Source organism: Coturnix japonica, chromosome 13 (assembly GCF_001577835.2).
Source record: "Coturnix japonica isolate 7356 chromosome 13, Coturnix japonica 2.1, whole genome shotgun sequence".
NCBI classification, from domain to species: Eukaryota; Metazoa; Chordata; class Aves; order Galliformes; family Phasianidae; genus Coturnix; species Coturnix japonica.
The window spans coordinates 4941054-4961752 of record NC_029528.1 but is presented as its reverse complement, the minus strand read 5'-3'; the positions used below and the strand labels follow the sequence as shown (position 1 = coordinate 4961752).

General features: G+C 53.8%; 1 protein-coding gene across 1 annotated transcript; it reads right to left on the bottom strand.

Annotated features, from left to right (window-relative positions):
* Positions 1 to 989: 989 nt before the first annotated feature.
* On the bottom strand, positions 990 to 20077 carry NDST1 (N-deacetylase and N-sulfotransferase 1). Its single transcript, XM_015875858.2, is given in 17 exon segments — positions 990 to 2527; positions 2805 to 2920; positions 3394 to 3496; positions 4150 to 4259; positions 4842 to 5012; positions 5172 to 5299; positions 5302 to 5345; positions 5651 to 5774; positions 5918 to 6014; positions 6374 to 6556; positions 6720 to 6848; positions 7223 to 7408; positions 8788 to 8942; positions 9216 to 9303; positions 9555 to 10037; positions 10416 to 11289; positions 19960 to 20077. Coding segments are annotated over 16 exon segments (2634 nt in total). The 5' UTR covers positions 10926 to 11289; positions 19960 to 20077; the 3' UTR covers positions 990 to 2520.
* Between the last annotated feature and the right edge of the window lie 622 nt (positions 20078 to 20699).

Here is a 20699-nt window from a genome sequence, read left to right as displayed (position 1 = left end):
GGGACGGGGCAGTGGGAGCCTTCCTCCTGCCTGCAGCACGGGGCTGTGTGAGGAGCTGAACCCATCGGCACATCCCTTTACTCCCCCAGCGCAGAGTCCCCCAAGTCCTCATCCCACCTGATCCCATTAATTAAGCAATTAACACCATGCAGCAGCTGGTACCACCTGTGGCAGCTGACTGGGCCGGGGGGGAGGCGCACACCACTGGGTTGGGTGGGATTTAATGTCACCATTAATGACCCCCCCCCCATTCTCACACACAGGTTCATTTTTGGGTGACACAGGGAAGCAAACCCCAGGGATGGGGCACGAGGTGCATGTTTGGCATTTGCTGCAGCACAGCCCAAAACAAAACCCCCCTGACTCCTGTAGGCAGCTGCACTGCAGGCACCCCCCCCTCCTCCATCCCCAACAGCCCCGCACATCATTTGTCACTCAGACAGGTTCGAGCAGAGCCCGCCACTGCCCGGCTGGGATTCATTAGGCCCCAGCTTCGTTTCCTCCAGCGCTGTGCAGAGGCCGAGAGGGAGGGGGAAGGCAGCAGCCTGGAGGGTTTTGGGGCCCACGGGGCTGCAGGGGCCATATGCAGCCGCTGTACAGCATGGTCGGATCCAGCGCTGGATGGCTGCTGCCACCTCGTGCATGGAGCTGAGCTGCGGGGCTGCTCTCATTGCACCTCCATCCTCCTCAAACCCACCACAAAGGCTGAGAGCCACTGTATTATGGTGATGGGAGCACCAAGGGGATGCTGGCACATGTGGAGGTACAGGACAGCATGGTTGGACACGTGAAAGTCACATCCTGACACTCCCTGCACGCACACCATAGCATCCTGTGTGCACCCATATGGCACAGGTGACAGCTCCCAAACTGAGACCCCAACACAGCAGCCCCACATCTTGGGCACAACAGTGCTGCACTGAGTGGGTGTTACCCCATGCAGATGTTCCAGGGAGAAGAGCAAGAAAAAAAGACAAAAGCACAGCAGCTAAAACCAGCAAACCCCATTTTTATTAGCAGTTAGTTCAACAGGACCTTACATTAGTGACTGGGACACTCTGAATGCAGCCCCAGGGGTGGGCTCAGATGGAGCCAAAGGGGGCAGAGGGGAAGGGCAGCACCTACCCCTGTGTCCCCAGGCATGGCTACAGAGGATCATGCAAAACCCAAAGGCTGGGAAGCACCACAGCCATCCACAACCAGGCGGAATGGTGGGGCAGAGCCCCTCATTGCTGACACTGTCCCCCTGTTCCATGTCCAGGCTCTGCCACAGCACTGCAGGAGGGCAGCCAGGGGGACCCCAGCTCCCATCCTCCATGCATAAAACACAAAGGGACCGAACATCCCCCAGGTTGGAGAAAGCATTTGTCCTCATCCCACCTCCCCACACCGTACCATTCCCAGTGGTGCTGCGGATGCCTTGGGGGCACAAATGGTAACGGGGTGCCCTTCACAAAGTGCCCCCACCCATCCCGACGTACCACCAGGGCTCTGCCCTTCCCCAGCCTCCAGCACACGCAGCAGCAGCTCCATCCACAAGGAAATCTGGGCCCTTACTCACATTAACCCATTAGGGCTCAACGTTGGCACTGCTACATCCACGGATGCTCACACACACTCACACACACACACACACACACTCGTGCACTCACCACCAGGGCAGCCAGAGCCAGGGATGGGAGAGAACCTGCAAAGCCCACATGAAAGGAGGCAGCTCCTGCACGTCACCATGACAAGTATAAAGACACAGCGAGGAAAACTCCCATTATTTCCCCACTGACCTCAGTCCACCTCCCACGTAACAGCCAAACAGACCACATCAAACCCTCAGGGTTTAGGTACAAATTCTGGCACTGAAGAAAAAAAACAAAACAACCCCAAACAACCCCCTGCAAAACTGGAACGAAACGAACCCTCCCCCCACACCCCGACGTTATTAAAATACTTTAGCTTTTAATATTCAAGAGGTTTGAAGTTCTCAGCATCCTTCCAACTGCCGTTAGCCCAATGTCTGCCTCGTCCTCGAGGGCCCACGCTCCTGTGAGCTGTGCTGGGTGCCTGCCGGGGTCATCAGGCACCTCTTGGGCTTTACCACAGGAAACACCACAATTGTAAAACATTGCAGAGCAGGTGAGGGGTCTGGAAGCAGCCCGGCCCCTTCTCCTACTTGACAGCGGTCCCACCGCATTGCCCACGGCCCGGGAAAAGGTTCAGACTGAAACTGAATGAAGATGAGCGAAGAAATAACATCCGTGTCTTTGAAACAAAAAGACACCTTTTTCTTTTTCATTTCGGGGGGTTTTAGAGGTGGGTTTTGGGGGAATCCAGCAAACTCCCACTTCCTGCTGCTGGGCTGGGTGGCAGGACGAGGTCTGGGTCACTTGGTGCACTGGTTCTCCACCAGCTTCTTTCTTTTGCTACAGCTCTGTACAAGTCACCTCCAGTGCACCCAAAGCTGCTCCCCCATCACCTGCTGAGGAGGTTCAGAATGGCTCCAACGCTGCTCACAGCCCAGGGCACTTAGGGTCTGTTTTGGGCAGAGAAAGAGGGAATTTGTGCCAATTCCCTGTTTCCTCCATCAAAGCAGGACAGGAAAGGACCTCACCATCAGGTTTGGGAATTAAAAAGGTAAAAACAAAACAGAATGGATGTGGGGCAGATGGAGAGGTCAAAGCGCTGGGACCACAGAGCCAGGCCAGCACCCAGCAGCCTTCAACACAGCCATCCTGCTCGGGGGCTCCAGCATCCCCTCGAAGGCTGCAGCTGGATATTGCTTAGGGATGTGATCGGAGGGCAGCAGCTACCTGGTGCTCTGCAGCTCCTCCCGTAGCCAGGTGGGCAGCGTCTGCCCCATTTTGTACAGGAGCTTGGAGAGCTCGATGTTATGGTCCCTGTAATAGTCCCGCAGGAAGGCTCGTGACTGCAATGGGAGAACAGAGATAAGGGTTAAGATGACAGACTGCTTGTAGTAGAAATGCCAAGTCGCTGCCTAGAACAGTGATTGAGCACCTGATGGGAAGGCAGGGCCAATCCAGGGGAGTTCAGGTGTATGCAATGAACCTGAGTGAGCAGAAAGGATGGAGCCAGGATCCACCCACCCCTCCCCAGACCTTATTTAAGGGTTGACAGTGGAGGTAAGGGAGATCCCTGCCTACCTGAGGCCTCCTAAAGGTAAGCAGTTCTTTTCCTTTATTTCTACAGCTGCTGTATTTGGGCTCATTCTCCTTTGCTGTAGTTAGACTTTGCCACCTCACTATTATCATGGTACTTTCCATCCCATTATAGCATTACACTGCTGCTACCACCCAGCCCTCTTCTGCTATAGCTGCACTCTGTGTCTAGGACACCATCCCAGCAAAGCTACCGACCCACTGAGGCTTTCTGCATACTCACATCTGAATCCATCTCAGGGTATTTCCTCCCTTTGCTCTTCCCCAAGCATTTGGTTTTGCCTCCTTCTAGAAGCTGGCACCAGAATCCTTTCTTTGGGTCAAACCTGCAAAAGAAACAGCTGTGCCTCACCCTGCCTGCCAATGCAGGGCACCCTGCCCCAGCCTTCAGCAACAGTAATGCATTTCCCCTGGGTATGTAAGCTGGCTGGCAGGCAAGCCCTGCTGCACAGGTGCTGTTCTAGAGTCTATTTTTAATTTGCAGCCCAGCGAAAATCTCATTACTGACCAACCTGTACAACAGGTTTACCATACAGGTGCACCATAAGCAGACTAACAAAATCCATTTATTTATTACTTAAACTGCTCCGCAATGGGAGAGCATGGGAGGCTGCATGGGCTTTTATTGTTACCTTCTGTGGCACCTCCAGCTCTGAATGTTCTCAGGGGCCACACATCACTTGGGCCCAAATTTAGAGTGGCCAAATACATGGGTGAGATAGGCACAGCAGTAAACGTTCTTTTTCTTTAGGAGCTCTGAAAGCTTCTGCTTAATATGGTGGCCTTTATTGTCTGAAATGGTCCTGTGAAGGTGCCATACAATAAGCACTAAAAGCAGGTCTCAGGGTGCTGCCCTGGATGGCTTTGTTCTCCTGAGTTTCCGCTGAAGTAAAATGGAGCAATGCCTGTTCTGTGCCCTGTGGAACACGGCAAATGCTTTCCAGGCTGAGGAGTAAGGAAAGCTCAGGGTGGGACTTACGCCAGGGTTTTGTGGTAATCGATGAAGTTGGTCACACCTAGGAATTTCTGGACCGTTTCCATCACTTTGGCAGGTTCTGTTCGGAGCAGTTTGCCGTCCAGGACGAGAATCTGCAAGAAGGAAGGCAGGGCTGTGAGCTCTCACCTCCTGCTGGCTCTCAGCCCTGCTCTCCTGGGGCAAAACAACACCTTCTCTGCGTATTTTGCCATCTCAGAGCTAAAATTGCCGTGAACTTGAGGAGGGTTCCCTTTCTAATGCCAATAGTGAATATGTGCCCAGGTGTTCACTTACACTAGGTGTTGGAAAACTGAATGCAAATTAAAGTCAGAGCCAGGATCTATCCTGGACAAAATCAGAGCTTCAGCTCACGGCTGTCTAACCCACAGAGAGTCAGGATTATATTACAGCAATTATGGCAGAACCACACAATTAATAGACTTTATAAGGTTGAGTGATGATGGAAAAATCATTCAGCTGAGCAGAATCACCCAACGAAGCCCATACCCTGCCAGCAGCACACTCTTTGCCCCCTCTACCCCCCCTCCATGCAGGTCACAGCAGGGCTGAGACCTAACCCATTTCCCTTATGGGCAGTTTGAAGCCAGGGACAGCTTGATCTGCTATTTTTGTCCTGCTTTGGTGCTGCATTGATGCTGTTCAGGAGAGTGAGGTGTCAGGGCTGCCCTCCCTACCTGGTTGGCATGGTAGCTGTTCAGCCAGCGCTCGATGTGGGCGGCATACCAGCCTGGTACCAGGCAGCGGTTCTGCAGGGTCCGCAGCTTTGCAGCAGCCTCAGGCCCAGCTGTGATCACCTCATGGAAGGTATATTTCAGGGCAACCGGGTCGTCGTGGGCTCGTTGATGCTTTCAAACATGAGCAAAACAGGTTCCTGAGGCAGCCAAGAATGGACACCAACTGGACCCAAACCCCAGGTTGCCTGCGAAGCAGTACAGCCTCCCGGGAGATCAAAGGAACTCCTGACACAACAGGGAGCTGGGGTAGAGGAGGGCTGGGTGACTCACCTGATACCAGGAGTAGGCTCGGTCTGCAGGGTTGATGAGGATTGTGATGACTTTGGCCTTAGAGAGCAGGGCTGCAGCTCGCCGGGGAGCCACTTCTGAGTCAAAATAGTTGGCACTTTTCTCAAAGAGAAGTCAGTGGTGGTATTGGAAGGAGTGGGGAAGAAATCCATGTACCTGAGGGAAGGCACAGAGTGAGGCAAGTGGATGGGCATCATGAAATATCCCCAGTAACGCTCTTTGCAGGTATCAGCCTCTGGACAATTTGTACCAAGCACTGCGGGCACTCAGGAAGAGACAAGCTCTGGCCACCAGACAGAGCTGCTGCTGTCATGAGCATGACCTTGCGTGGAGCAGAGAATGCAGTGGTTTCCAGCTCCTTAGACATGAGAACAACAGCCTCAAGGCAGCCTTGCTCCTACTCTCCAAGAAACTGGTGCTCCCAGTCTGTCCTCATGGCAGGGAGATGCAGGCTGACCTACCAGTCTATGCCCTTGTGATAGTTGTGTCCGTTGAAGAACTGTATCTCCTCAAAGGTCTCTGAGCTGGGGTAGTTGCTGCTCAGGTCCGGGTGCATCCCCAAGAAGAGATAAAGGGCAGTTGTTCCTTCAGACAGAGAAAATGAGAGCTGACAGGACTAGTTTCCCTCCCTGCTTTGCATCAGCAGGGCTGAGAGAGGCTCCTTGAGGGTGTGGGGAAGCCAGCAAGCCTCTCGCCATGCTCACAGTACTGAGGGTGAAGGGATGTACCTGTTTTTTGAGGCCCAATGATGAGGAGCTTTGGGAATCGGTCACAGGTCTTTTCTTTGGACCAAATGTCTTTGTGACGCTTGTCTTCACAGGGATCCTGAAATGCAGAGCAGGATGGTTGGGAGACAGGGCAGCCTGGGAAGGAAGCTGTGTGGCTGCTCAGCCTCCCTGAGCTAGAGCATATGTGCAGGGTGGCCGTGGCAAAGGTCTGGGTTTATCTCCAGGTCCACGAAGCAAATTCTGTCCTAGCACCACCAGCGGCACCATGAAAAGGTGAAAATTACCTGCTTTTCCACAGGATCACAGGCAAATTCAGGTTGAAAAGGACCTGAAGAGGTCACTCAGTCCAACCTGCTGCTTACAGCAAGGCCAGCTTTATCCCAATTCCCTCTCCCCAGCATAGACAGAACATTGGGCTGCTCTCTCCATTCCCTCTGCTCAAGGCACAGGACATACCTGCCACAGAGGGTCCTTCTCCTCGGAGAAGATCTGGAAGTATTTCTGTGCCAGCTGCACAGGCGGCAATGTCTGCAGCTTCAGGTTTGTCCAGGAGTTGAGGAAGCGGACCAGGTGTTTGAAGGTGTACAAACCCAGGCGGTCATTGCCGTAATTGGACAAATGGGTCATGAAGATGCTGATCTGTGAGAGAAGATGGAGCAGAGGTTAGCAGGACCTCACCCAGCCACCATCCTGCACTAAGAGCCCTCTGCTCCACCTGAGTGCACTGGGGATAATGCCAGCAGCAGCAGAGGACAGCTCTGCAAGAGATGCCTCCTGTATGATCCCAGGCAGCAGTACTCACAGGGTTAAGGAGCACCGTCAGGAACAGTTCGCCTCCATTGATGATCTTGTCCAGCTCACTGGAGCCACCAGGGTATTCGTTGTAGAAGATGGTGTGTGTGAAGAGCCCACAGGTTTGCCGGGGGAGAACCTGGGGAGGGAGAAAGATGTGTCTGGAGCAAATGGAGGAGCCAGGGCCACGAAAAAGCCACGCAGCCTCTTCTCCAAGATTCAAAAAAAGGTTCTCAACCTCTCAGAGGTCAGGATCAGCTCCACTATCCCTTGACTTGAATTCTGCTACTCACAATGGATGCAGATGAACAGATGGAGAGGCCACAAAGTGTCCTCATAAAAAGTTTTGCTGTGAAGGACTAGCAAACAACCCCATCAAATCAACAGTCTCCTTTGGCAGGAGCCAAAACATCCAAGCCATCCAGAAACTACACATCAAAGTTATGGCGGAGGAGGCAGAAAAGAAAAAGCAGCAGAGATAAAAAGTAGCAGAGATAACAGCTGGCCACCTACCATGATGCCGTTGTGGATGAAGCCACGTCTATACCGTGCAGGCTTCAGGTGTGGGTATTCTTCTGTGCTCGTGACTTTGATTGACCAAACTTGCTTCCAAGCTTCATACAACTGCACATGGACAGGGTAGACACCCGAGTGGTGGGGGGCCACTGCATACCCCATGTCAGTGGGGATGCCGTGCTCCTACAGGGAAGAGATTAGAGATTGGGTGACGGGGAAGAACATGGAACCACCACCTCCCAGATCAACACAACCTCCCCCAGGGACTGTCCCTTCCCAGCCACAAACAGTCCACCTGCGTCTTGATGAGCAATAAGGGCTAGGCTGTTTTTACACATCTTCCCCTAATCAAGGCTGTCTCCATAAAAAGGAGCTCAGCAGAAGATTTGCTGGGTGGACAGCAAATCCAGAATGCTCCTCCTGGAGCCATTTCTGCTTTCACCAAAAAGCCAGCACCAGCAAAGCTTATTGGTGAAGATTGTGCAGGGACAGCTATACAGGACTGTAAATTGATTTATGTCAGTAGGCACAAAACAACTTGGAAATTTTCAGCTGGACGCCTGCCCATCTCTTCTAGCACAAGCAGAAATGCTCCAGTCTCACTCTTTAATTAAGACTCTCTAATTAACAGGGAATTAATTCAAGTCAGATGAAGAGCCATCTCTCAGACTACCAGATCCAATTATTATTGCTAGGCCTGCTTTTACTGGATTTGGATTTCAGACAGCTGTGAGCAAATCAGTTGATCACAGCATGACTTGGTGTCAATGCTGACTTTATGTGGGCCAGATAAAGGACTTTCCAGGAGGATGGACAATCTCCAACCAAGCCAAAGGTCAGAGCTTGCCCTTACAAAGAAAATGAGTCCCTCGATAACTCGGCCTGCAGAGGGAGTTTCGAGCAGTGAGATCCTTGCAGGCACAGCCACTCTGACCCCGCGCCAGGATGCCACACGGGCCAGCTTCAGTGCAACACCAAACCACAGCGTGCTAAACATAAACCTCAGGCTTGGTTAAAATCCAGCACACAAACCCAAGTGATTGCTGCCTTCTGTAGCGCTGTGGGTTTGATCTCTGTGTTCCCATGAATGCTGCCACAGAGCAGGCAGCAGCACTGGCACAGCTGCAGCCGCACAGCTGGAGTGGAACAACACAAGGACAGCATTTCCCACTCAGCAGGCACTGGGGCAGCTCATTGTGACAGAAGCATGTTGGTTGGTGTGGGTAAGTATTATTGCTCTGAGTACTGGTGTATAAATGGATTTAACCACCGAGTTACAAAGGCAGGGTGCTGAGCCTCAGAAGATCCTTGTCCCAAATTTACACCCAGGCAGACAGGAGAGGGGGCTCCTGAGGCTCATTGTCATCAGCTTCCTTTGTTCCAGCAGAGACTGCCACCCTGGGAATCAGAGCTCTGTCCAAGGAGTAAGGAGATCAGCCTAGTGACCACAGGAGGTCAAGGCCATTCTCTTTGATTTCTCAGCAAAATACAAAGGCCTGTTCGTAGCCCTCACCCCATCCTCCCCCCATTACAAGCATCCCTGCCGGCGGCATCTTACTCACGACAGCGAATTTCTTGTTTAAGGTCATCTGCTCAGCAAGAACCGACTGGTTGTGGAAGAGGTGAGGCTGCATGTGGCTCCACATGTGTGGGAACCACCAGAACTCCTTCACATAGGACAGCAGCAGATCATCACCTTCATCCTCGGCATCGGTACCTGCAGGAACAACACTTGTCACAGAAGGGTATGCAGAGCTGCATAGGGTGTCCCTGGGATGAATGAGTGTCCCATACAGAGGTAAGAGGCCAGGTATAAGGTCCTAGCATGGGGTGCCTGCTTAAAGGAGCTCTCTCATGGGAGTGGGAAAGCTCCTGGAAGTGAGCTGCCTCATGGACACCTCACCTCTGCTGGCTAGGCAGAGTGCTTTGCAGCACAGCCCTGACATCAGTAATGCACTGATGCATGAAGCAATGCCCTTACTCTCCTCACCTGTGTGGAAGAATTTCCCTGAGTATCCCAGGTTGAAAGTGAAATTCGGGATGTGAGTACGCAGCTCATTCTGTGTGTCAAACAGCGCCTGAGAGATGGAAAGAGAAAGCAAAATGTCCTCAGTCAGCGGCAGCAGGGGACAGCTTCATAACCAGGCCTCTAGCAAAGCCCACAACAAGGCAAGAACCCACACCTCTAAGCCCTATGAAGAAGTGACTCCCAGAAGAAGGATGCTCTTAGGACAGGGAAACTCACTCCTGAAGTAAAAAAAAAATATCCCATCCCTCACCCCGGTCCCAGGTACCCCCTGCCCATCCAGCCAGACTGTAACAGCAGCACCTTGACATCTTCCACCTTCATGCGAGTGCCTTCTTTGCCCACAAATATATCATCAATGTCCACCAAGATGTAACGATCGAGGGGCAGGGAGAGCCTCTTCCCTGTCAGAAAGGAGACAGCGTCCACGAAGACCAGCTTGTGCAGCCAGAAGTTGAGGTTGTTGCCAAAAAGCACCCTCTGGATGCCATCATGGAGGCCCAGGTCCTGCATCACCGTGGTGTGCAGCGCCGCATCCACACTCATATGTGGGATTGACTCGGCTGACTTGGTCTTGGCCAGCAGGACAGGCTCATAGGTGGAGTGGTTGGACTGGAAAACGGTCCAGTCCTCACCAGGGAGAACACCCTTCTCCACCTCGCTGGGCCGGGTGATATACAGGAGGGGTGACTTGGGGTTGATGCTGCAGTCCTTCAGTGCCAGGTTGGAGTGAAGGAAGAGGGGGAAGCCCTTCAGCTGTGCGCTCAGCAGACTGTTCTCATTGGCCTGTAAGGAAAGAAAAGGGTTAAATGAGACAAGACAGAAGCTTCGCTGGGGGGCTGAACAGATTGGGGGAGTGGAGTAGCTTACCACCCCTTCACAAACAGCTCTAGCCCACCCCAGACTACAGCCCTCGCTCAGGTAATGGGTCCCTCTCTTATTGCCCAAACAAGGGTCACCCTCATCTGCAGCCACCTGCAAATCTTCATTTCCATTCCCTGCTCTCCCCCCTGCAGCACTCTAACAGGACAAGACAGACAAGGAACCTGCAGAAGGACAGCCCTGGGCCAAACTCCTCCTGACATCAACACCTGTGGTTACACAGGCTCCCCTCAACATCAGCCTCTGCTATGTGGGCTCAGCTCATCCCACACACCCCCATACCTTGAAGAAGCCAATGATGCCCACGCCATATTCCACGCAGTACTTGTCCAGCAGCTCCCGATTCCAGGCATCCAGGTTGACGTACTTGAGGATGTTCTCATAAATGATGAGTGCAAAGCGTCCCCGGTCTTTGTCAGTCAATGTGGGCATGTCCCCCTTTCCTGGGGCAATCTCTGTCCTGTACTTAAAGCGGCTTGACTCCAGAATGGCCACAATCTCCTGACCCAGCTGGGAGTAGAGGCTCTCCACAAACACCAGCACCAATGGGTCTGTGCGGGAGGAATCGGCCACTTTGAGAGCCTTCAGTGGGAGCAAACGGGAAGGGGCAACCTTGGGTTCATCACAGTCTGGCCCTGGCACATCTCCAGAGGGCTCCAAGCCCCTTTTCCACCCATATAAATAATATGCTGAGACAAAAACACTGAGCAGGCAGAATGCGAAGAGCAGGAGCAGCACGACCTGGGGAGATATCTGTCGGATACCCCTCCGGGCCCTTGCCAACACAGTCATCCTTGCATCCACAGGCAAGTAAGGGCCCCCTCCCCTGCCCTCTCGAGCCCCAGGGGAGGGGAAGAAACGAACACCACCACAAAAAAAAAGGGAAAATAAACTGGAATAATGCTACTGATAATAAATTAAAATCCTAGCAGGGTGCCTGTGCGCACACAGGGTTTCTCCCCTCCAGCAGTCCAGCGTCCCTCGCTGTCCGCTTCATGTCACCATGGCAAACGTGCTGAGAGTCCCCGTTCCCAGCTGAAATCCCATGGCCTCAGTGGGGTGAGGGGGCGGCAGGAGGCCTCGGTGTGGGTCTGGGCAGACGCGCAGGCATGGTGGCTCTCTGGGGTGCCTCGCTCTGGTAGCTCCACGTGCAGCCCTGTAAGAGAGGGGAGGTGAGCACAGCATGGCCATGGCTTGGCTTTCTACAATCACTCTCGTGAGTTGCTGGCATGCCGGGGCCTGTGGCCAGCGTGCCAGGGTAGGATGCATGTGTGCTGCGTGTCCTTGGGTGTCCAGTGGGGGTGGGAGCGTCCCTGGCCAGCCATGGGCCCCCAGGGCTCTGTGAGCAAGCAGAGCCCTTCCAACAAGCAGCCCCACTCCTCCCTTCCCTGCTGCAAGCATGTGGCCCACACCCTTTTATTTTGCACAGGCTCCAAGGCTTTCCAAATGCATTCACCGTGAGCAGCATTGAGCCAGAGCTCACACATTCACGCTGTGATGAAGGTTCTTGGGGCACAACGTCCCTGAGCCACATTCCCCTCTGGCACAATGCACTCGTGGGACAGGGCTGGTGGCAGGAGGGGGCTGTGGGCAGGCGGCCAGCCAAGGTCAGTGAGACAAAGCCTTCTTCTGAGGGAAAGGCCAAGGCCAGCAGGAGTGTCCACGTGGAGCCAGAAGGACCTTGGGATTGTTTTTCTTTTCTCTGTGTAAGGCCAACTTGAAAAAGGAAGAAAGAAGGGCAGACGCCACTTGCTGGTATGTAGGTCCTCCTGGGGCACCAGCCCAACTCTGGCTGGGCAGAGCTCTCTGAACGCAGCCCCTGGATGCCGTGGGAAGGGGTTTGTGCAATCAAAGCATTACAGGGGATTGGGAGAGAGATAAAAATAGAGCTCTGGCATCCTGGCCACAGTGGCAGACATAGAGAAGGGATCTGTCCCTTGCCCCTGCCCTTGGCATGGCTCAACCCTGCCCAGAGACAGACCGAAAGGGCAGCCCAGCCCCTTGCTTTCACACCTTGCAGGGTGCTGGGGTTATTCATAGCTCCCTTGGGAGCCCATCCCCAAAGGACTGGGCTGGGAGCAAAGCTGTGCAGGGCTGCACAAGTGCGCAGCGACCGGATAAATATAATCCAGAGAATAACGAGATTAAACGTGGCCATCTGAGGAGTAACGTGGATTACAGGCTGCGACTTTATGGGGTAATCCTGTCATTCCTGCCCTTACCTGCAGCAAGGTCTGCTCCGTGCCCGTGCTGTACCCTTCTTTCCAAACCTCCCAGCACAGCAGAATAAAGGGAAAAAGCCAAAAAGCTCTTTGAGTGTGTTAAGGGAAATCCTTGGGGAAAATCCATCCTCCTTGACAAACTGGGAACACATCGCATCCCGACTGCAGCATCCCATTCCCCATCAACCTCTTTACCTTATCAGGAGGGCAATGCAAGCACCGGAGCTGCTGTGTTCCCATGGCTACCAGCAGGGAAGTGACAGCCGGTGGATGGAGCATCACCACGGCCGGTGACAAGGGCTGGGGCTGCGCATCCATCCATCACTGCCTGCCAGCAGCCTGCCAGCATGATGCGTTTGGGAGCAGGGGACAGGCAGCTCCCACTGCCACAGGTTTAGGGCCGAGAACAGAAGTCCCAGAGCTCAATAAACTTGTTGTACTTCCATTCGAAACAAACACGTGAATGTGGTGATAAAACAGAAACAAAACCCTTCACAAGAGCTGGCAAAGCAGCAGCGTGAGTCAAACTTCCTTTTAACCTGATTTTCAGAAGCTGCTCAGGTGCCTCTTAAAACCACAGCGGTTACTTAAAAGACACCAGCTGAAAACTACAGCCGGGTCTATGATAAAGGAAGGGTGAGGGCATGGGGCGGAAGGCACAAAGCTCCCCATGAGGAGCACCCTGCCGCGGGCTGCCGGCCAGCTTAGGGCCAGTGGTTGTAATCCAGGAGGCTGACAAACAGCATCAGCATCACAGCAGCTTCTCCAGCACAGCCACACACCCGCCCAAGCCACAGCCATGCAGCGCAGGAGAAGCACCCCGAAGCATTGCTCTTCTGCAGTGTATCCCCTGCTGCCACCTCCCCACAGCAGCACATGCTCCCTGGTGCATCCCTGCCTTGCTACTGCTGCTCCTTGGTGGGCAGGGAGGTGGGACAGCCCTACCTGAGCTCATTGGCCACCCGAGATTTGCTTATTCTTCTCTCCCAGATAGAAAAGGGGAGAAATATTGCCAGGAAGTGGGACAGAGGGGAGGGAAGTTTCCCATCACCAGCTGGACAGCCCAGGAATGGAGATACTGGCACTTCCCAGCTGGAAAACCAGAGAGGGATGTGAGGATGAAGCCACCTCCATCATCAGCATAAAGCACTGTCCCTTTAACCCCCAGTGGGATTTGCAGGGATGCAATGGGAGGATTAAATATAAGCAAGGAAATGCAAATAGATCCAGAGGAAAGAGCAGGGCTGAGTGGTCCCAGCAGACACGCACAACAGTGATTTATCAGCTGTACAACAGGTCCAGCCACAGGTGCAAACAGCAAAGACCAAGGTGGCTCACAAGCCAAATAAATCATCCATCCCAGCATAGGATGCAGCCTCAAATCACTGCTGTGCCATGGCCAAGGGAAGCTGGATGCTGTAATCACCTGCTGTCCTGGAATGCTCGGAGACCTGCAGGGCACATCCCTGAGCAGAGAAGCTGCTGAAGTTATGGGGCACTGTATAAGTGCTTACCAGCAGGGCTATGTCTCACCTTGATGAGGAGGACTTGAGATGGGGAGCCGTGGCCCTGCTTGGCAGAGAGCTGCCATGCATAAGCAAGCCAGCAGGGTTAAGCCCAGATGGACAAAGATTTAGATGAATGACATAAGACTACTGTCGTGGACTACACTGCTTAGCTCAGCAATTTACAATCACTTCTGCTTGCTCCATCACTTCCCTTTGCACATCCAGGCTTTGGCCAACCCCTCTGAGCTTTCAGACAAGCAAGGCAGATGCAAAGCTTTGGCCACACTGGAATATCCATCCCCAGTGGGATCACAATGCCATCCTGGCTGTGCCCTATCTCTCCTGCATCTCACACACCCTTGCCAGCATCCCAAGTGGTCGCTGCCCCTGCAGCCCTGGGCATCATGGGCTACCTGCAGAAGATGCACAAAGCCAGCCTAAATGATTATTAATAGGTTTAAATTCCCTCTACAGGGAATTTCCCCTCGCTCTGTTGGTAATATTTAGATCTTAAACCATTGAACTAAGCACATCCTTAGAGAGGAGATTAATGCCATCATATTATTCAAGACACAACCGTGAGCTTAAGACAGGAGAGTGTGCATTAGAAATGAAGAAGTAACCAGTGTGAGAAGTCTCCCTTCAAACATCCACTTCTGCATCACTGCTTTATCAGCCACTGACTCCTGAAGGCTTTCCCCCAGTTGGGTGGGATGCTGGCACTGGGGAAGCTGCTCCCAGCAGCCCTGTATAACTTTTGGTACAAACAGCCCCATTTTGGCCAACCTGGTCCTGGTTCTTCTCAAGGCGACCTGCAGGGCTGCTCACTATCAGAGCAGTTTTATAATGCTGGATAAGGAATGCCTTAGTCGTAGATTACATGCGCTTCTTAAGTGCTTAGCAAACAGTAGTTACAACAAGCCAGGGATAAAAACAAAGTGCTTACCGGCAGGGCCATGGCCCTAACCCAGCTATCCTAAGGACAGCGGTATCATTTTCCTCACCCCAGCACCCCAGTGATATAAAATAAAGAAGGATGAATGCACCAACGCACAGCCCCAAGGTTGGGGTGCCAGGGATGTGCTTGGTGTCTCCATAATGTGATAGACCAAGCAGCAGCAAGCAAGAGCACTAGGAAATGCATCTCAGACCCACCGGGGGCCTGGGCAGAGGGACCATTGGGGTGAACTACTGTGGCCAAAGCGAGCCCTCCCTCCTGCCCGAGCCGCGAGATGAATGATGCACCCAGTAGAAATGGTCAAAGTTCTTCCCATAAAGAAGTTATTTTTGGCCACAGCGTCTGGCTCTGAAAGAGACATTTTTCACCCAGACAGCCCCATTAATGCTTGGGTTTTACTGGAAGAGATAAAAGTAGCGTTTTGCTCAGGTTTCCTACAAAACCAGTGGTGAAAATGTTTCTCTTCTTGGGGAGGGAAGGGAAAGGCGAGTTCTGGTGTGGTGCTTTTTGCCCTTGAAGCCTCAGGAACACCCTCATTCAGGAGGAATTGGGAAGCTGAGCTTGGGGAATTCTCCCAACCCTTAATTGAAAGAGACGCTTAACGAGGAGAGTTTCTTTTGTCTGTTAATTGAAACAGGTTCTTACTGACAAAACTCGTCGTGAATTTTAAGTGGGCTCGCAAGGGGGGAAAAACAATCCCCTCAATGAATCAGATTTTACTGCTTTGAAATGTGCCATGACAATTCTTGCTGTTCTCCCAAGCGTCCAGGGATCTATTCTGGATAAGCAAGGTCTGAAGTTCAAGCATCACCAGAAAGAAAAAGGGCTGAAGCAAGGGAACCTTATAGGAAGTTTTTAATACATAGGGGTAGACAAGGAGTCGCAGGCTGCAGTGTCACCTGCTTGCTGTATAGGGACACCAACCCAAATACGCACTCTCTTGTGAAGGTCCCAATGCCACCTTTTGCTACTTGCAACTTTGCTCAACCAGATTTTTGCTGGTCCTGTTGTAAATGGAGGGGGAGGGAAGGAGGGCTTAGCTCAGCTGCAGAATGTGGATCATGAAGCATCCCCCCCAGAAAAGGTACAGCCCCATAGTCATGCAACATCCCCACTCTGCTGCTGCTGCCCAGGCAGCGCCACTGGAGCCCCCCGGTACAGAGCAGCTGCTTCCTTTTCTTGACAGCTTCCCATGACGAGGAATTTGACATCTGCAGGAAAACAGCCTCAACCAGTTGCAGAAGAACCACCAGCTGTTCAAGGGACAGCGGGCCTCCCCGCCATACACTAATCTGGCCCCAAAATGTCACTTTTGCAAATGAGCATCCATAAAACTGCAGTGCAAACTAACTGAAATCATCCCTGGGAACCACTCAGGGATGCAGAGAACCCCCCAGTGCCCAGGACTGGAAGTAATGGCTGTGGCACTGTGCAAGCTGCCACTTGCATCGAGGGGCTCTGGAGATGCTCCCTCGGCTCCCATCCATCTTGCTTTGGCCCCTGGGTGCTCACAGTGTGTGGGATTAGGAGTGCAGTGTCCAATACCTGCTGTGGGTACAGGCATGCCCTGGTGTTGGCTCCTGATGACCGGTGCTCAGGGAAGCTGCCTCCAAGGTCAGGGCCAGGCCAGACAGAGGTCAGATCTTTTCTTAGATCAGTGAACGCGGTTGGAAAACCTGGCACAACCCGGACAGGAGGCACCCTTCGGGCCCCAGAGCACATCTGTTTTTTCCTAAAGGTATTAGCTGAGCTAATAAAAGATATTACCTCTCCAGGCAAACTTTGCCACCCTTCAAAAGTACCCGAGGGCTGTCATGCACCCCAGCCCCGCAGAAGCACAGGCAGCAGGTGCAGAGCATGGGAGACACTTAGAAGCTGCGGTGCTCCCTTCCATCAGGGCAATGCAGGAAGGAGCTGACCCCTACGGGGAGGACATGTCCCAGCCAAGCAGCTCCAGCCCCAGCCTGCAGCCACATGCAGGATTTACAGCTCGGTATTGATTCATCTGCTGCAAGCCCTGCCATTACAGTCGATGGCTTCTGCAGGAAAACAATATGAATCATAAGCTAAGGGCTGCCCTCTCCCTACATCCGCGCTGTGTGACTCACCCGACATTTCCAGGGGTCCTGCAGCAATAGCTGCTCTGCTGCTCCACTGAGATGGGTGCAGGGTGTTTGGAACACACTCACTTGAAGACCAAGCACACACAGCCCCCCGGCCCCAAAATCTGCAACAGCCCCCAAGGAAGCGGCATCACACATGGCCTGCTCCCAGACCCCACAGACACATCCTCCTCTTCCCATGGCCGGTTCTAAAGCCATCAGTGCACACCTCAGCCAGAAATACCCCATTACCCAAGGAGCCCAAAGGTCCTGAGCTCCAAAAAGTCCATTCAAGCAAGGCTAGATGGATTGGAAACCATAGCCATTCAAGACCATAAAGCAATTGCAAGATATAGGACCTTAATAACTTGTTTCTCTCTGCTTTGAGCCCTAAAATAATTCTAGCAAGACTTAAGTCAACAGTCAAAACTAAAAGAGATGAAAGAAAATAATAAAGTCCACATAGAAGGTAAAATCCCACAACCAACCAATGCCTTATGACCAACTCCACTCACTGACCCCACTCTGCACACAGCCAGAGAGCAACCACTGGGGAATGGCATCCCACTGGGCAGCACCTTGCTCCCCAGATCCCCCTTGTCTCTACTTACAATGATGAAGAGACAGCTAAAGGTGTAATTTTCCCAGAGAAGCAACTCCATGGAGCTGTCACTAATGCAAAGGATCATGTCTGCCTTGCATAGGGGAAGCCCTGATACCCAGCACAGCCCTCAGCTCACCAGGACAGCATCCCTCCATCCCCTGCAGGGCTTTGGGCAACTGGAGATGTCCCCAAAATCAGAGAGAAGCAACTGCAGGTGGAGGGGGCAGGTGCTGCTGGTGCCGCTGCTGCAGCAGGGACATGCTCGGCTGTGCAGTATTTCACCACGACACGTTCCTGAAACAGACATTCATCATTCTCCAAGCTCCAACCTAGTTTCTGACTTGCGAGGCATCTTGGTTTTCTTTTTTCCTTCTGTTTAAATTACCACCAACAGAGCATTAACATACATCCTGTTCTAAAGTACTGACAGCTCGACACAGAAAGGGGAAAAAAAACCAACAAAGCAGCTCACGGTCTGCTTAACAGGGACGGGTTTCCCATCCCCACCAAAACAAAAACAACAAAGCAGCCCCACCAGCATCCCAAAGCAAATGGGAAAGGCTTTGTGTGCCTGAGCTTTCTGGCCCTGGAGATGCACAAGACGGGAATGTCTTGTGGTTTCACAGGCTGCAGCCCACAGGTGGGATGGCACAGCCAACAGCAGAGTGAGCATCTGTAGGGTGGGAGCCTGGAGGTGAGCTCAGGTGATCCCAGAGCCACACGAGCATCCAGAGCATTGCTGTGTCCTTGTCCGTCATTCCCAAAACAAGCTGTGACACAGAGGGAAGATACTCGGCCACCCCACCAGAGGCCGGTAAGGTTTTTTTCCTGTCTTATCAAGCCACGCACGTTTTTTTCTATTGTTTAATTTCCTTCTTCTCCACCCACGGCAAGTTCACTCAGAAGCAAGGAACTGATTTCCTATTGAATCCATCCTAGTTGTTTTATTTGGAAAACAACGACTTCCTCCATCACGGCCCCGTGTGCAGCTGATGGAGTGGGCACAGAGCTCATCTCCTGCTTCGCACCTCAGCCCCGGATGAACCAGCCCAGCCCCAGTTCAAAAACAACACAACACTCTAGAGATTAAAGTAACAAAGATGCTGCTCTGCTGCAGGAAGAGCTGCTGTGTGAAGGCTGTCGGTGATAACGTGGTGCTGCGAAGCGCTGAGCACAGGGAGCAGCAGCCACGCAGCAGCACCAGTGGGAGTGTGGGAAGGGAAAATCCCTGCTTGAAGGAGGCTGTGTTTATAGGATTCAGTCCAGGAGGAGCATAAGCCTTCCCGGTGCCACTGCTGGAATGCCAGGCAGGGGACAACCTGCCTGCACAAAGGCAAAGGTGGAGTCACAAAACAAAAGATGGGCTGGGGGATGGATACAGCTATACATTAAAGCTCCGGGAGTTTGCTCACGGCTGAGTAAGTGCAAGGATTTCTTCTAGAGAGGATTATAAGGTGCTTTATGGAGACTCAAGACACACCAAGGAGCGGACCATTACAGCAGTTCTTGGCTGTGCTGTTGGGATCTGCTTTAATCCTTTATTATTTTTAATTAATGCCATTTATGATCCTCGTGAGCGGGGGACACTCCAACCTACCAGCATGCTGAGCTCGGCTCTGACTCTCAGAAGCCATCTGCACCCGCTGCGTGCGGTACTTGGTGCCATGCAGAGCCTGGGAGCTTTCAGTGCACAACACCAGGCAGCTGCACGGCACATATCACTTCTCCTCCCAGAGCCCCCATTGTCACTTACTGGGGGATGGAAAGCTTCAAAGGTATTGGGGAACCTGCAGCTTCACGGCCCATGAGCTTGCTGCAGGTGAGGGTCAGATGGAGCTGTGAAGTCCCACGGTGCTGCTCACACCTCTGGTGAGCAGCTGACTCACTCTGGACACCTTGGGAAGATCAGACGAGACCCCGGGGACGGCAACAAAGCAACAAGAGCATCTTCACGTGAGGCCCGGGGTTCCCAACAGGCGGCACGGCCCAGCAGCCGGGGGGGCACCGGGCACGGAGTGCCAGCAGCGTGGGAGCGCAGCAGCCGTGCCCAGGGGTGCAGCTATACCTGCAGGTGACCCGGGGGTGCAGCCACCTGCAGGTGACCCGAGCTCTGCCCAGCACAGAGCGGAGCCGGGGCTCCCCCAGCACACAGCAGCAGCGCCCCAAACGAGCGACACGGATCCCACCGCCTCCAGCACCTCTCCGGCCCCGGAGCTCCCGCCTCGCCCGCGGGCAGGTGGCCCGGCCCGGCCTTCGTCCTCCCGCGGGCAGCCGGGCTCGGCCTCGCCGGCTCCGTGTCCCACCGAGCGGCGTTAACCAGGCCGGGGCTCCGCATCCCCCGAGCCGCGCCAACGCCTCCCGCCCGCAGCCCTTTGTCTGCGGCCCCGCTCCGCAGCCGCCCCGCCTCGCTCGGAGCTCGGCTCGGCCCGTACCTGCATGCCCCGCACAGGGCCCCGCTCCGGCTCCGCTCCGCCCCGCCGCTGCCCGCTCGCCGCACAGCCAGGCCGCCACCACCGCCGCTCGCCTTGGCCCGGCCCGGCCCGGCTCTCCGCCCCGCCAACGGCACCGCCCCCGGGCCCGCCCGGCACCCCGCCCCCCGGCAGCGGCAGCGGCTCGGCCTCGCACCCAGAGCCCGGCACCCAGCGGCGGCGCGGTGGGATCTGGAGCTGCTGCCCCCCATCCCCATCACACTGCGCGGTGACGAGCTGGAGCTGCCGCCCAGAGCTGTGCCCCATCCCTGGGGGCGTTCAGGGCCTGGTGGTTGGAAACCCCGCCAACAGCGGGGGGTTGGAGCTCGGCGATCAGCAAGGTCCCCTCCAACCTAAGCCATCTATGTACAGAACCCTACGTACAGGGTTTTCTTTTCCTTCAGCTGTGCGATAAGCTCCCAACAAAGGGTCCCTGACTGTTCACTGAGCCTGGGATGTGTTTGATGTGTTCTGTGATGTCCCACCAGGTCCTTCCCTCCCTACATGATGGGGTGTCCTGAAGGGTACAGCCCCGGCAGTGAGCTCGGTGTAATTGGCATGTCAGGCTGCTGTCTCCTACAAAGCATCCTTTTATCTCTCCCCTGGTGCGTGTGTCAGATTTTTGAAGCCAATTAAGTCTGAGGTCGTCCCCATCCTCCTCTCCAGCTGCAGAACTCAGGCTCTGGATGATGAAGTGCTGCTTC